Consider the following 13089-nt stretch of genomic DNA (forward strand, 5'->3'; position numbering starts at 1 on the left):
CCCACTGACTATTGACTAACAATTCTGCTCTGCTTTTTCTTCCAGCTAAACTATTCTGCCAGGTTTGGCTTTTATGTGAAATAAGAGACAACCCACTAAATTGTATCTAAAATGTACACTTAAGCATCAAAGTTTTTAAATGTTCTCTATCATAAATAATTATATTTTTTAACTAAAGCAAGAAAAAATCATAAAATCTGCATTTAGAAATTTTAAAAGAAACCTAGTATTAAGTGCAAATATTGATTTTCAATCTCTTTTAATTCACTCTGCTTTGGAACCCATGTCCCTTGTATACTGAGTTTCATGTGGGTTCTGGTGAGTCCAGAAATCAAGAACTGCTAAATTCCGTTCTACTGTCCTTGATTCATATCACCAGGTTCACTACACTTTGTTACTCTTGCCCTAATAAGAAAGAGATTGGGGATCCCACAGCAGCCAAAATCACCATTTGGACAAGCACCCCATCATGCAATGCGGGGTGGGTGTGACCATGCACATCAGCAACTAAATGCCTTTACAACACAACACCAACAGATGGCAGGGTAGAGTTCATTCTGACCCTGCTTACACCCTCCCCCCAGCCAAGAATTGGTGGTCCTGATAAATCACACTCCCTGTTATACCAACTCATTGGTATTGAATGCTGAAGTTATGGCTAGCAAAAGTAGCCACCCATCTCTGCCCTGTAGCATCCAGCTTAGCCCTTGTTAACACATAAGTCAGTGGATTGTTCTCTGTTCATACCTGAAACTGAGCAGCAGACAAGTAGTCTCAAAATTTCTCAGTGATGGCCCATTTCAAGGCCAAGAACTGCAGCTGGTGGATGGGATAGCGAGTTTCGCTGTCTGACAGTTCTCAGCTGGCAAAGGCCACAGATTTACATTTGCCTTCCACTTCCTGGTACGAGAGTGCTCATAGGCCCTCCAAACTGGCATCAGCATGCAGGATAAACGGTTTGTTTGGGTCAGCAAGGACTAGGACTGGCACATGATCAGGGAAATAATGATTTCCCATCAAGCCCTGTCACATCTCTCATCCCGCCATGTCCCCAATGGAGAGGAGAGGAGCCCCTCCCCTGTCCCAGGCCAGACACACCAGATTTGTGGGAATGAGATGTTCATGGTCCATTCCAGACCAAACCAAACTGCTGGCAAGTGGTGATTCTTCCTCAGTCAGCTCCTGTTAGAGTTGTTGGTGCAGCGGGGGAGAGGTATTTCTCATTTAGTTCTTAAATGCTCTGGGGTAGGGGGGTGTTTTTTTCTTACTTGTATCTCAAACTTTTCAACCCCCACCATTTTTTGTTCTAGTCTGATCTTTTTCTTTCTCATGTTTAAATTCTCATTTTACTGGCTTTGTTCCAGAGCTTTCACAGCCCAATTCTCTGCCCTAAGCTTGAGCTCTCTACTGCCCTCTGAACCTATCATTCCAACCCAACCCTAAAGCCTGCACCCCCAGAGCCAGTGCCCTCATCCCCCTGCACTCCAATTCTCTGTCCCATGTAGCCTGATTTAGGGTGTACTAATAATATTAATTTGGAAAATATGATGAAAATTTAATTTATTAGCTTACATTTTATTTAATATAATTGAGTTACAAAGTTACAGTTGCATTACTGCTATTCAAAAGATACATATGGCATTATATGCAACAAAGTTTTGGTTAATATACTCACACCTTTCCTTGATAACCTGGTGGTAAGAGACACAGGACCAGCCTTGCAGTTCAGGTTTTTCAATTCTTGAGTGAAAGATGCAGTGCTTAGAAAAAGCTAATGTTACTTAGGGTTCACTTGACTATGTTAAACTTATAATCAAAACCTAATAAACAAATAAAAACTTAGGGAAACTGAGCTTAGCCGAGTTACTTTGAAACTTAAAGTTTAAGAACAAGTACAGGCACCTACTGATAGTAGATAGAGAGAGAGTGGAGGAAGTAAGTTAGAATGATAGAGCGACGTGCTCTAGCGAGGTGGGTTACCTCTTTCATAGGGCACAAGCGCCGGAAATCCTTCCTCCTATGCCCAAATTTCATTCCCCATCCACAAAACGTTAGGGTACGCTTACTTCATAGGCTAGTATGTTTGTGCGTGTTGATGACATGTACATATGCACATAAGTTCCCTCTTGGTGTACCTGTTAATTCTGTGGGTACAACACTGAAAAACCCCTTATGCCATTCTCCATTGTCGATTGGTCTAGACAGGCGTGGGTACCTCTCTATTTAAGTAACAAGATAAAGGTCAAGTTTCCTTTCTGAGTAAAAGGTCACAATATAGATATGCTCACTTTGCCTTAGCTTAACATACAGGATATGGCCTGTAGGTCATTGTAAGTCATGTGCCCCAGCCCCCTAATCATTTTTATTGCCCTCTGCTGGACTTTCTCCAGTTTGTGCACATCCCTTCTCATGTGGGTCCCAACCCCAAAAGTACTCACATTTCACCCCAATGGCCCCAAAATGTACATAGGGTGCTGCCATGGTCAAGTCACTCCCCAGCTCTCCAGTGGAGCCTGCTGGCAGAGAACAAGGTGAAAATTAGCCAGGACATCACTCAGTCAATTCCCTCTGCTCCCAGCAGGGGGTATCGGAAAGCTCCAAGATCGCTCACTTCCCTTTCTCTCATCAGCTTCAGGCCCCAAGGTTACAAATGCACAAACCAGTTGGGAGTCTCCCCTGAGCTCAGGGGATGGGGCTACTCTGAGGGGATGGACTTGCACACTTGGGATACTAGTGCAAAGATACAATTTCAATTTCTCATAGAGAAAACTGAGGGCAAATTATATTTGGTAAAAATCTTATTTAGTGAAAGGAAAGCTGCAGTGACAGCCTGGTTACTGGGATGCAAAACACTTTCCTCCTGGGAGAAACAAGAAGTTAGAATTAGACATTTACATTGTTTGTTCCAGTGTTGGCAAAGGTTTAATTTTGCTTCTGTGTAGGTTTGTTTCAGGCTGTGACCGTTTTGGTTTATTGGGTTGTTTTGTCTTTTTTAGTTGGAATGGAGCTTTTAATTGACATTTGCTGGCTTCGAATGGCTGACCTGCAACACCAGTTTTGACATAATTCTACATATTTTATACAGATTTGGCCAGTATTCAAGGATTCAATTCCTTTATAGGAGGCTTTAGTGGTCAGGCTTATTTATTTTATGTTATTTTCTCATCCTGCAGTAGCACACCTTTTTGATAAAATGTTGAAATTATTAATTTATGGCATTTGTTAGTTTTTGTTTTTAAAAACAAAGTTTTTCTTAATGTTTGGGTTTTAAATTAAACATTGTTTATTTCAATTTTTCATTTAGGTTTTGGTTATTGATGGGATCTTTAAGAATTTTGGATTTAATACTAAAATTAGGACAGATTTAGATTATTTAAAGTAAACCCTGTTTACTATTTTACTTTAATAAAGGTTGTATTGCTCTAAACCCTGGCCGAGGGGAGGGAGTGGACAGCTGGAGTAGTTCATGGGAGGGCTGGTGGAGCGGAGCAGAGCTGTTCATGGTGATGGCTGCAGCAGATCTCCATGGAGAGGCAGGGCAGTTAGCCTCAGCCCACATAAAATGCCCCTTTACACCCTGTGTGCCCCCCCCCATTTCCACCCAGGCTGGGGGGGGGGGTAAAACTGCAAATGAACTTTTGAACTCTAGGGTGGCACTGACCAGGGACAGAGACTTTTGGGGTTGTTGGACTTTGGGGTGATTTGGACTTAAGACCCTGAGGGGAAAAGGACATTGCCAAATGTACTTGGAGATGGGTCTTTTGCTCATGATTTGTGTTATAATCCTGTTTGTGGTGTTTCCCCCACATGATGCCACATTGTTTCCCTCCTTTATTAAAAGGATTTTGCTACACTCAGACTCTGTGCTTGCGAGTGGGGAAGTATTGCCTCCTAGAGGCGCCCGGGGGGGGGGGGGTAGATAATTGTCCCAGGTCACTGGGTGGGGGCTCGAGCCAGTTTTGCATTGTTATTGAAACGGAACCCCTGCATACTGAACCCGGCGCTTGTTGCTGCCAACTCGGAGGGGCAGAAGGGTTCCACCAGCAAACTATTAGCAGACATTTAACAGCTATTTTCTTCACCAGTTTAGCCTTTTTTTCTGCTTTGTTTCTACATCAAATACATTACTCACAAAACCCCATGCTTACAATGCTTAGATATCTTGCTGTTCTTTAGCTGTTCTAAACCTCCTCCATGTTCCTGAATGTATTTTCTGGCAAGGTTTTCTAAAGCCATGCTATGGGCAATTCCAACGGACTCTACTCTTGCCCTTACTCCACTCACCTTAACCCAACATAGAACTCATTTGAATTCTAACACTTCACTAGCTTATGTAATAAACTAGAATGAACGTTCTGTTGCTTTATTCTGTAACTGAAGGCGTCCTTTCACAGAAGGAGGAAACAATACCCCAAACTGGTTTTCTACCTAGTTCAATAAGTCCCAAGTAAAAGATGGGGGGGGCATGTTCCCCTCTCTTCCCTTGATGGCTCATAGCTGATTGAAAGGTCTTTTCCCCTCTGTCGGGACCTGCCAAACAACTGGGGATACTGAGGCAGATGGATCAGAGGTGCACCCTGGGAGAGTTGTGGAGACTGAAGAACTATACAAGTTCTGAGTTATTGCAGCCTCTTGGTGGCAATTAATAAATCCATGTATTAACTGCCCCACCACCACTCAGTGTGGGTCAGCGGGCCCGGTGCTACTGCTTATATTTTTAATCGGTACCATTCGTTACAACTTCAACCTCCAGCAAAGCCCCTTAAACACATTTAACAACATCACTACTACTTTATCTTGCAAGATAAGGTTCAAAACTGATACATCAAAACTAAGTTAAACCACAAAACAATGGAAATACTGGTCTTGCTGCCAAGCTGCAGCCACAGGAAATCAGGTTCCTGTGTTCTTAACAGTGAGTTAGCAAGACACACAACTCTTGCTCTCTAACTCCTTGTAACTTTAACTCTTTACTTATGTCTCAGGTGAGATTTTCAGGGGGTCTAAGGATGCCTGGAATCCCTGTCACACACTCCTTGAGACTCCTGGCTGGCTCACCAGCCTGTAGCCTGATTTAAGGTGTACTAATATATAGTTGGATAATATGGGAATTTAGTTTATTAATGTAATTTTATTTGATCTTAATAATTAAGTATGGGTGTAGGCTCACCAATCTGTTTGATCAGAAGATCAAAGTTTTGTCCTGAATCAGTCTGCACAGAATTTATAAAGGACCCTCAGGGGTATGACAGGAAACTCACACTGAGACAGATATAGCTTTAAAGACTTTTTATTAAAATCAATATTAGTAAGTAAATGGTAAAATACTCAAAAGTTACAAAGTTACAATTGCATTACTGCTATTTAAAAAGTTACATATGAGAATATAGTATTATATGCAACAAAGTTTTGGTTAATGTACTCACACCCTTCCTTGATAACCTGGTGGTTAGAGACACAGGACCAGCCTTGCAGTTCAGGTTTCTCAATTCTTAAGTGAGGGATGCAGTGCTTAGAAAATGCTAAGAGCTGTTAAAGCTGACTAGGGTTTTACTTGGCTAACTTAAATCAAAACCTAATACACAAAATAAGAATAAAACTTAAGGAAACCAAGTTTAGCCTAATTCCCTTGAAACTTAAAGTTTAAGATTTCATTCCTCACCCACAGAAATATTAGAGTACAGTTAATCCATAGGTGCACGTGTGTGTACACACTGATGACAGGTATGTACGCATATCACTCTCTTGTGGTGTACTTAGTCTGTGGGAAGACCCCTATGCCATTCGTTATTGTGCATCAGGCTACATAAAAGTTCGTAGACATAGGTGTGGGACACACACACACACACCCCTCTAATAAAGTGCAATCGTGTTCACCTTCCCATCCCTGTGCACATGTTCAAGGATTTAGAATGCCTAAAATGCCCAGAAACAATTTATATAGCAGCTCAAATGGAGTTTTCTTCAACTGCTTCGATGCTAAGAAATAGCTGTTGTCAGCAGGGGCGGCTTTAGACATTTTGCCACCCCAAGCACAGCGGCATGCCTGCGGGAGGTCCACTGAAGCCGCGGGACCCACGGACCCTCTGCCGGCACGCCTGTAGGAGGTCCATGGGAGCCGCGGGACCAGCGGCAGAGTGCCCCCCACACCCGCTTGGTGTGCTGGGGCCTGGAGCCGCCCCTGGGTGTCAGATGCCACCAGTGTGGTACTCTGCTCTGTTCAATGTTCAGATCAGTTGGCTGCATGCATGTTCCCTCTGTGTGCTACCCTGGCTCTGCAGAGAGCTGACAGCAGACCCTGAGAGAACTTCCAAGGACCGCAGATTCTAATAAGGCACCCGGCCAGGTTTATTGTCAAACGAAGCACAGTAATAGTTTCCAGCAGACTCTACAGGACATACTACAAATATGTGCCCCCAACAATGGACCGGCTCAGTCAATGGCAGGACACTCCACTGCCCCAGGGATGCATTCTTATCCCCAGGTACAAACAAGTTATACATCAGTCCTGACGTATTGAGGTACAACCCCTCTGCGTAGCAAGGTGCCGCCTCTCACCTTGTACACATGTTGGTATGAACAAAACAACTCTATCCATCATATTACCCCTTTGCCCATCTTCAGGATGGGTCAGCCTCTTCCTTGTTATCTGTGTGGAATGGGCAAGTATTGGAACGGTCTGATACCTGGTGTCCAGGACCTTTTAGGTCTGTATCTTGCTCTTTCCTTGCCAGCTTCTGTGAGCAGGGCCTGCCTCTGGCTCACAGCTTAACTTTGCTTTACATTAGTAAAGTCTTGACCATTACTTTAGTCCAGGCTTTGGGCTTCATACTGGGCCTCTAATACAAGGCTTTGTTTCAGGGCCTCCTCTTATTACAATAGCCAGCTGTGGAAGGTTGCTTCCTGTGCATTTAATCCACCTCCTCAAGGTCCAGATGAGGCCCCTCCAGATCGGGCAGCTCCAACCACCAGGGAATGCAACAGGCATGCCACCAGGCATCCCTCCTGCACTCTGCTACAGCTTGGTGATGATGGGGTTGCAGACCTTCGCCAGCTCCTTCTGTTGATGTTCAAACTCTGCTCTCTCAGCAGCCTGGAACATATAGAGAACAATTTGTACATTCACTGCAAGTGCGCCCCTGGAAAGCCAGCTCAAGAACCAACCTACTGCTTATATTTTCCCATTTACCTTGGGTCAGGGTTAAGATGGCAGCTTAAGCCACAGTGTACTTTATGCAAACCCCATGTGGGGTGGGGGAGGCTTGCACTATTAGTCAATTTCCGCTTGCCTGGGTGACAAGGATAGGTGGGGGAGAGTAGTATGCCAAGCTAGGCATTTGACAAGCTACATAGAGGAATTCAGAATCTAGAACAAAGTGTAAATATGGACAAAAAATTAAGCAGAAGGAAAGCTACAGATTAACAGTAACCACTGCTAAAGAGCTTGGAACCTATGTAATCTACAGCGTTAACATCTTATAGGCCAGTCAAAGAGACAGTCAGAGCAGTTTTGGCAAGGAATTGCTTTTTAATTCAATTCATGAGTGCAAGATGTCCACTCAGGAAAGGAAATATTCAGGAATCCCTTTCTTTTAGCTGAGTTGGTAACTAGAATCTGATCTGACATTGTATCTTGTACCACCAGGAGAAATCCATTTATTAAGGCAAGTCTTTTAGAAAGATTTTATGGTCACTCAGACATCCAAGAAAGGTACTTTAAGCCAACACAAGTCTTTCGACTGCTGGTGGAAACTACGAATGGCTTTGGTGTCACTCTCGTCATAGCGACCATTAGCTAATCTCCTGCCACTCAATCTAGGCCAATAGCTACAGCCTGCCCATAGAAACTAGGATCCCACCTTGGATTTTGGTACTGCTGCCTTCTGTAAGCCATTACAATACAAAAAGACACTAGTTAAGATTACAATGGCAGGAGACTTGCCCATCTGTTGCTGCACACTTCGATAAGTGTGTTCCTTGTCAGGTTAAAATGAGTCAGGAAGCTTTGTTGGAGCTTTTAATTCCAGTTTTTGGATGATGAAAATTCTTCTCATGGAGCTATAATTTTCACATACCTGATTGTTATCCACCCAGTTGATAATTTCATTGCATTTGTCCAGGATTTTCTGTTTGTCCTCATCACTGATCTTGCCCTGGAGCTTCTCATCTTCAACAGTGGCCTTCATATTGAAAGCATAGGATTCTAGAGAATTCTTGGAAGACACCTTATCAAGCTGCGTCTTATCTTCTGCTTTGTATTTCTCTGCTTCCTGGACCATGCGTTCAATGTCTTTCTTGCTTAAGCGACCTGTAAGATACGGTAAGTCAGTTGGATTAAGTTTGTAGGCCACATTACTATAAGAAATATTGTACTCATGGAATGAGATTTTTAGGCTTCAAACTATCTACATCAACCCATACTTCCTTTTGGAGTGTACAGTATGCAGAACCACTGTATCCCTGAAGATGAGAGGAACAAATACAAAACAAAAACCAGCCAATGTTAAGGTTTTATCAGAATGTAATGCCTGTGTAATTTGCAACATGGTTTTAACATTCCTCATCAGCATGAATGGGTGACCAGGCAGCTGCTTTAGCTTGGGGTACACCCCAGCAAGGTGGTGGTTGTTCTGGGAAAGGAGCTGGAGTTGGTGGTTCCAGTACCCCTAGAGCAATAAGATTGGCCTTCCATTCTACGAATCACTGGTATATGCACTCACCCACCCACTTCAGGTGACATTATGCAGTCCTACAAACTACTGCAGCCCTCTTGCATCTCCTCCCCCACCCCACCTGGACTATGCACTGCCTACCTTTGTCATTGGTAATTGTGATCTTGTTCTCCTTGCCAGTACTCTTGTCCACAGCAGACACATTAAGGAGGCCATTGGCATCAATATCAAATGTTACTTCAAGTTGAGGTACACCCCTTGGAGTTGGACGGATGCCAGTCAGCTCAAGCTTGCCCAGCAAGTTGTCTTTTGTCATGGTTCTCTCCCCTTCATAGACCTGGCCGGGGGTGGGGGCAGGGCGGAGAAGAAACAAGGGCCAACAAGATGAGTGTAAGTATTTTGCTATATGAAGTTTAATCTGTGTTACTTGCAAACTAGTATTTTCCTGAGGATCAGGAAGTCAAGTGAAGTATGTGTTATGGTCGCTCAGACATCCAAGGAAGGTACTTTGAGCCAACATGGGTTTTTCAACCTCTAGTAGAAGCTACAAATGATTTTTGGAATGTTATCATAGCAGCCGTAAGTTACTCCTTCACAAATCAACTCTCAAACAGGGAAGGGATTCTTCAAAACCTACCATGCCTTAAGAGAGAGTCTACTCACCGAGATTGACCTGCGCACTCATCAGCAGATAACTTCCATTACAAGTACAGTACTTCCTTACAAGAGGAGTTTGAAGTTTAAACTGGAGGTTCTCAGTACCTGAGACCAGATTATGCTAGTTTTGTTGCAGTACAGAGACTGAAGGGAATTGAGTAGCAGCCCCTTAACCATTTGAAGAATATTACTCCAGCCCAGATACATACTTGAATCAGAAAACTAGGCTGCTTGTCAGAGTAAGTGGAGAATGTCTGAGTCTGCTCGATGGGGATTCTAGTGTTTCGCTTGATCAGGACCGTCATGACACCTCCAGCTGTTTCGATACCAAGAGACAGAGGAGTGACATCCACCAGCAGCAGGTCTGCTACATTCTCAGACTTGTCGCCACACAAGATGGCAGCCTGAACAGCTGGAAAAAAAAAAAAAGAAGCTGTGTGAAGACACTACAAAGTAAAATACTGTCACTGGAAAGACAGGTTTCTTTTAACTCGCTCGGACATTCACGGAAGATTTTAACTATCAGTCCACTTCTGGTGGAAAGTATGGATGAATTTGGAACCAAATTCATCAACGCAAGTGAACTGGAAAGATGCTATCCAATAGGATTTAAGAAATATGCACAGTATTCAACTAAGTGTAAGTGATTTCTCATTGATGCCATTGTGATCCACAGGTCACCAACATTTAAGTGTAAACCTGGGAGACGATCGCTTACTAGCCATAGCTTGAGTGCTGTGTTAGTCTTTTGCAGACTTTACATACATCTATACCCATGATCAAACCTGGCATTACAAGCCAAAAAAGTTATTGGGGGAATGAGTTACCTGCACCGTAAGCCACAGCTTCATCAGGATTGATGCTCTTGTTCAACTCTTTGCCACTGAAGAAATTCTGGAGCAGTTGCTGAATCTTGGGGACTTGGGTGGACCCACCAACCAGTACAATATCATGGATCTGTGATTTGTCTAGTCTGGCATCCTGCAGGGCCTTCTCCACAGGATCCAGAGTGCCACGGAACAGATCAGCATTTAACTCTTCAAAACGAGCTCTGGTAATCGAGGTGTAAAAATCAATGTCCTCATAGAGAGTGTCAATCTCAATACTAGCCCGAGTACCAGAGGAGAGGGTACGCTTTGCATGTTCACAAGCTGTGCGGAGACGGCGAACTGCTCTCTTGTTCTCGGTAATATCCTTCTTGTGCTTGTGCTTGAATTCAGCAATGAAATGATTGACCATGCGGTTATCAAAGTCCTCCCCACCCAAGTGGTTATTACCTGCAGTTGACTTTACTTCAAAGAGGCCATCCTCAATAGTGAGGATTGAAACATTAAAAGTGCCACCACCAAGATCAAAGATCAGGACATTCCTTTCAGCTCCAACCTGTAAGGAATAGAGAGTTTTGTTACTGATGTTACATCTCACCAATATTGAGCTGATTAACAACAATCTACTATGCTGTTTAGCTGTGTTATAGTACAGCTTGTTCACCTTCTTGTCCAAAGCATAAGCAATAGCAGCAGCTGTCGGTTCATTGATGATCCGGAGCACAATGAGACCTGCAATGGTTCCAGCATCTTTTGTGGCCTGGCGCTGGGAGTCATTAAAGCTGGCTGGTACTGTGACCACAGCATTGGTAACAGTCTATGGGCAGGAGAAAGAAGTCAGAATCATCTGAGACTTTCATCTACATGGTAGATGAAATCAAGCTCAAGCTAGGTTTGAAACTATTAACCCCTTAAATTCTAGGAGAGTTAGCTGAGTAAACTCAGCTCTTAATCTCACCTTCCCAAGGTATGCTTCTGCAATCTCCTTCATCTTAGTCAATACCATGGAAGATATTTCCTCTGGGTAGAAGCTTTTGGTCTTCCCTTTGTAGTTGACCTGGACTTTTGGCCTGCCAGCATCATTCACAACAGTGAAAGGCCAATGTTTCATGTCAGACTGGACAACAGCATCATCAAATCTACGACCAATCAGCCGCTTTGCACCTGAAAAGGGTTAACTATTATCAGTAACAACTCCAATTCATCATTCTACAAACACATGCTGTCATTAGCATTTCAGTTATGTCCTGTGTCTAAGTTAACATGAGGCAACTCCCACAATAACTCCGCTCCCCAAATATCTAGCTATTTTGGTCACTGGAATTATGGAGACTTAGCTCCTGCCATGGTATGAGCACATTTAAGCCATCCTATCTACTAGTATCAGGACAACAGCAAAAATCTCCACTTTATAGGGTAAATGGAGGTTGCATGATTTAGAGCAGTAGTTTTCAACCTTGGATGTGCAGACTGCTCTGGATATCTTAGGCAGTCTGCAGATTACAGGTTGAAAACCACTGATTTAAAGTCCAACTGTATACTAATTAAAATGGAACAGCTGAACTCAATGAAAGCTGAAAATAATAATTAACTAGGATCATTTTAGCTTAAGGACTATGAATCAAACTTGGAGTCTAAATAACTTATGCCTCATGTCAATTTGAGCACCAACCTGCACAACAGGATGTGCTGTAAAAAAGATGGCATTTGTTCCTCCATTCCCAGAATGTGTTCATCGAAAGCAAATACACTGCTACCTAAACTGATGCCAAAATGGAAACAATGGAGAAGCGAGGCCTCTAACTTCCATCTACATCCAAATTAGAGAGCCCAATTCTGCATGATGCTATACCCCCTAACAAGCTGAAGAGCTATACACTTTATGCTAGCTAAGCAATGATACAGCAACTTTATTCAGTTTAATGGTTACACGATTGAAGTACTCTGATCCCAGTTTTAAAGTCTCATTTCATTTTTCTTACCAAAGACTGTGTTAGTAGGATTCCTTGAAGCTTGGTTTTTTGCAGCATCGCCAATCAGCCTCTCTGTATCTGTGAAGGCAACATAACTTGGCGTGGTCCTGTTACCCTGATCATTGGTAAGGATTTCCACCTTGCCATGTTGGAAGACACCAACACAGGAATACGTGGTGCCAAGATCAATTCCAACTGCTGGCCCCTTAGACATTTTGCCTGTAATAAGAAGCTTGTTTACTACACATGCAAACACTTCAGTTTGTTAGCCCATGTTTAAAAATGACCTACATCAGGTACAAGATAGAAGTTAGTGGAACTAATGTTTTCCTTTTTAAAAAAAACTAAAAACATTAGCAACAGTAGCAAGATTTAAACTTCATGAGTTTAGTAGCTCATGTTTCTATTTGCTTACGTGCAAAGTATCAATAATTAACGTGGAGTTGAGTTGCAGAGTAGCTACTAGAACAAAGGCACACAACATGCACAGGATACCATGTGGCCTCAGAGTGAACCAAAAAAGCTTATCTGATAGGACAAAATCCCTTACAAGTTAGTAGCTAAATGACTCATGAAGTCTACATTTACAGCTCAACCTTAAGGTCACATGGCCTTTTAGTCCGGTAGACAAGCCACAGTCCATGCCTAGGGTACAGAATCCTGTATTACATGTTGTAATTTGAGCCATTTGGCCAACAAAAGATGACGGGATGGAAAAAACGTAGCTGCAATTGAATCCTGCTCTGCAGAGCGAACCTCCCGGCAGGCAGCAGCAGGTCATTCCAGCCCCATGGGATAAGGGGGCACAGTGCATGCTGGGAAGCGAAGTCTCCATACTGCACCAAAGCAGCAGCCAGGAAGCAAAGCGGGGGTGTTAAGACCCCAGCATGCATCACTTCACACAGACCCCAGGTGGGCCAGGCCCTTGGACTACATGTCCCAGCATCCCCCACCGCATCA

At 43.3% G+C, this 13089-nt stretch overlaps 1 protein-coding gene across 2 annotated transcripts; it reads right to left on the reverse strand.

Moving 5' to 3' along the window:
* Positions 1 to 6485: 6485 nt before the first annotated feature.
* LOC120385035 (heat shock cognate 71 kDa protein-like) lies at positions 6486 to 12348 on the reverse strand. 2 transcript variants are annotated; one of them, XM_039504115.1, is made up of 8 exons: positions 12139 to 12348; positions 11115 to 11320; positions 10821 to 10973; positions 10157 to 10712; positions 9539 to 9741; positions 8814 to 9009; positions 8076 to 8308; positions 6486 to 7093 (listed from the first exon to the last, which is right to left on the reverse strand). In XM_039504115.1, exons 1-8 carry the CDS (start codon positions 12341 to 12343, stop codon positions 7016 to 7018), a joined length of 1830 nt encoding a protein of 609 aa, XP_039360049.1. In that variant the 5' UTR covers positions 12344 to 12348; the 3' UTR covers positions 6486 to 7015. The 2 variants fall into 2 exon arrangements, with proteins under 2 accessions (XP_039360049.1, XP_039360048.1); XM_039504114.1 differs by lacking the exon at positions 6486 to 7093 and having other exon boundaries at positions 7819 to 8308.
* Positions 12349 to 13089: the final 741 nt, after the last annotated feature.

Source organism: Mauremys reevesii, linkage group 17 (genome assembly GCF_016161935.1).
Source record: "Mauremys reevesii isolate NIE-2019 linkage group 17, ASM1616193v1, whole genome shotgun sequence".
In the NCBI taxonomy this organism is placed as follows: domain Eukaryota; kingdom Metazoa; phylum Chordata; order Testudines; family Geoemydidae; genus Mauremys; species Mauremys reevesii.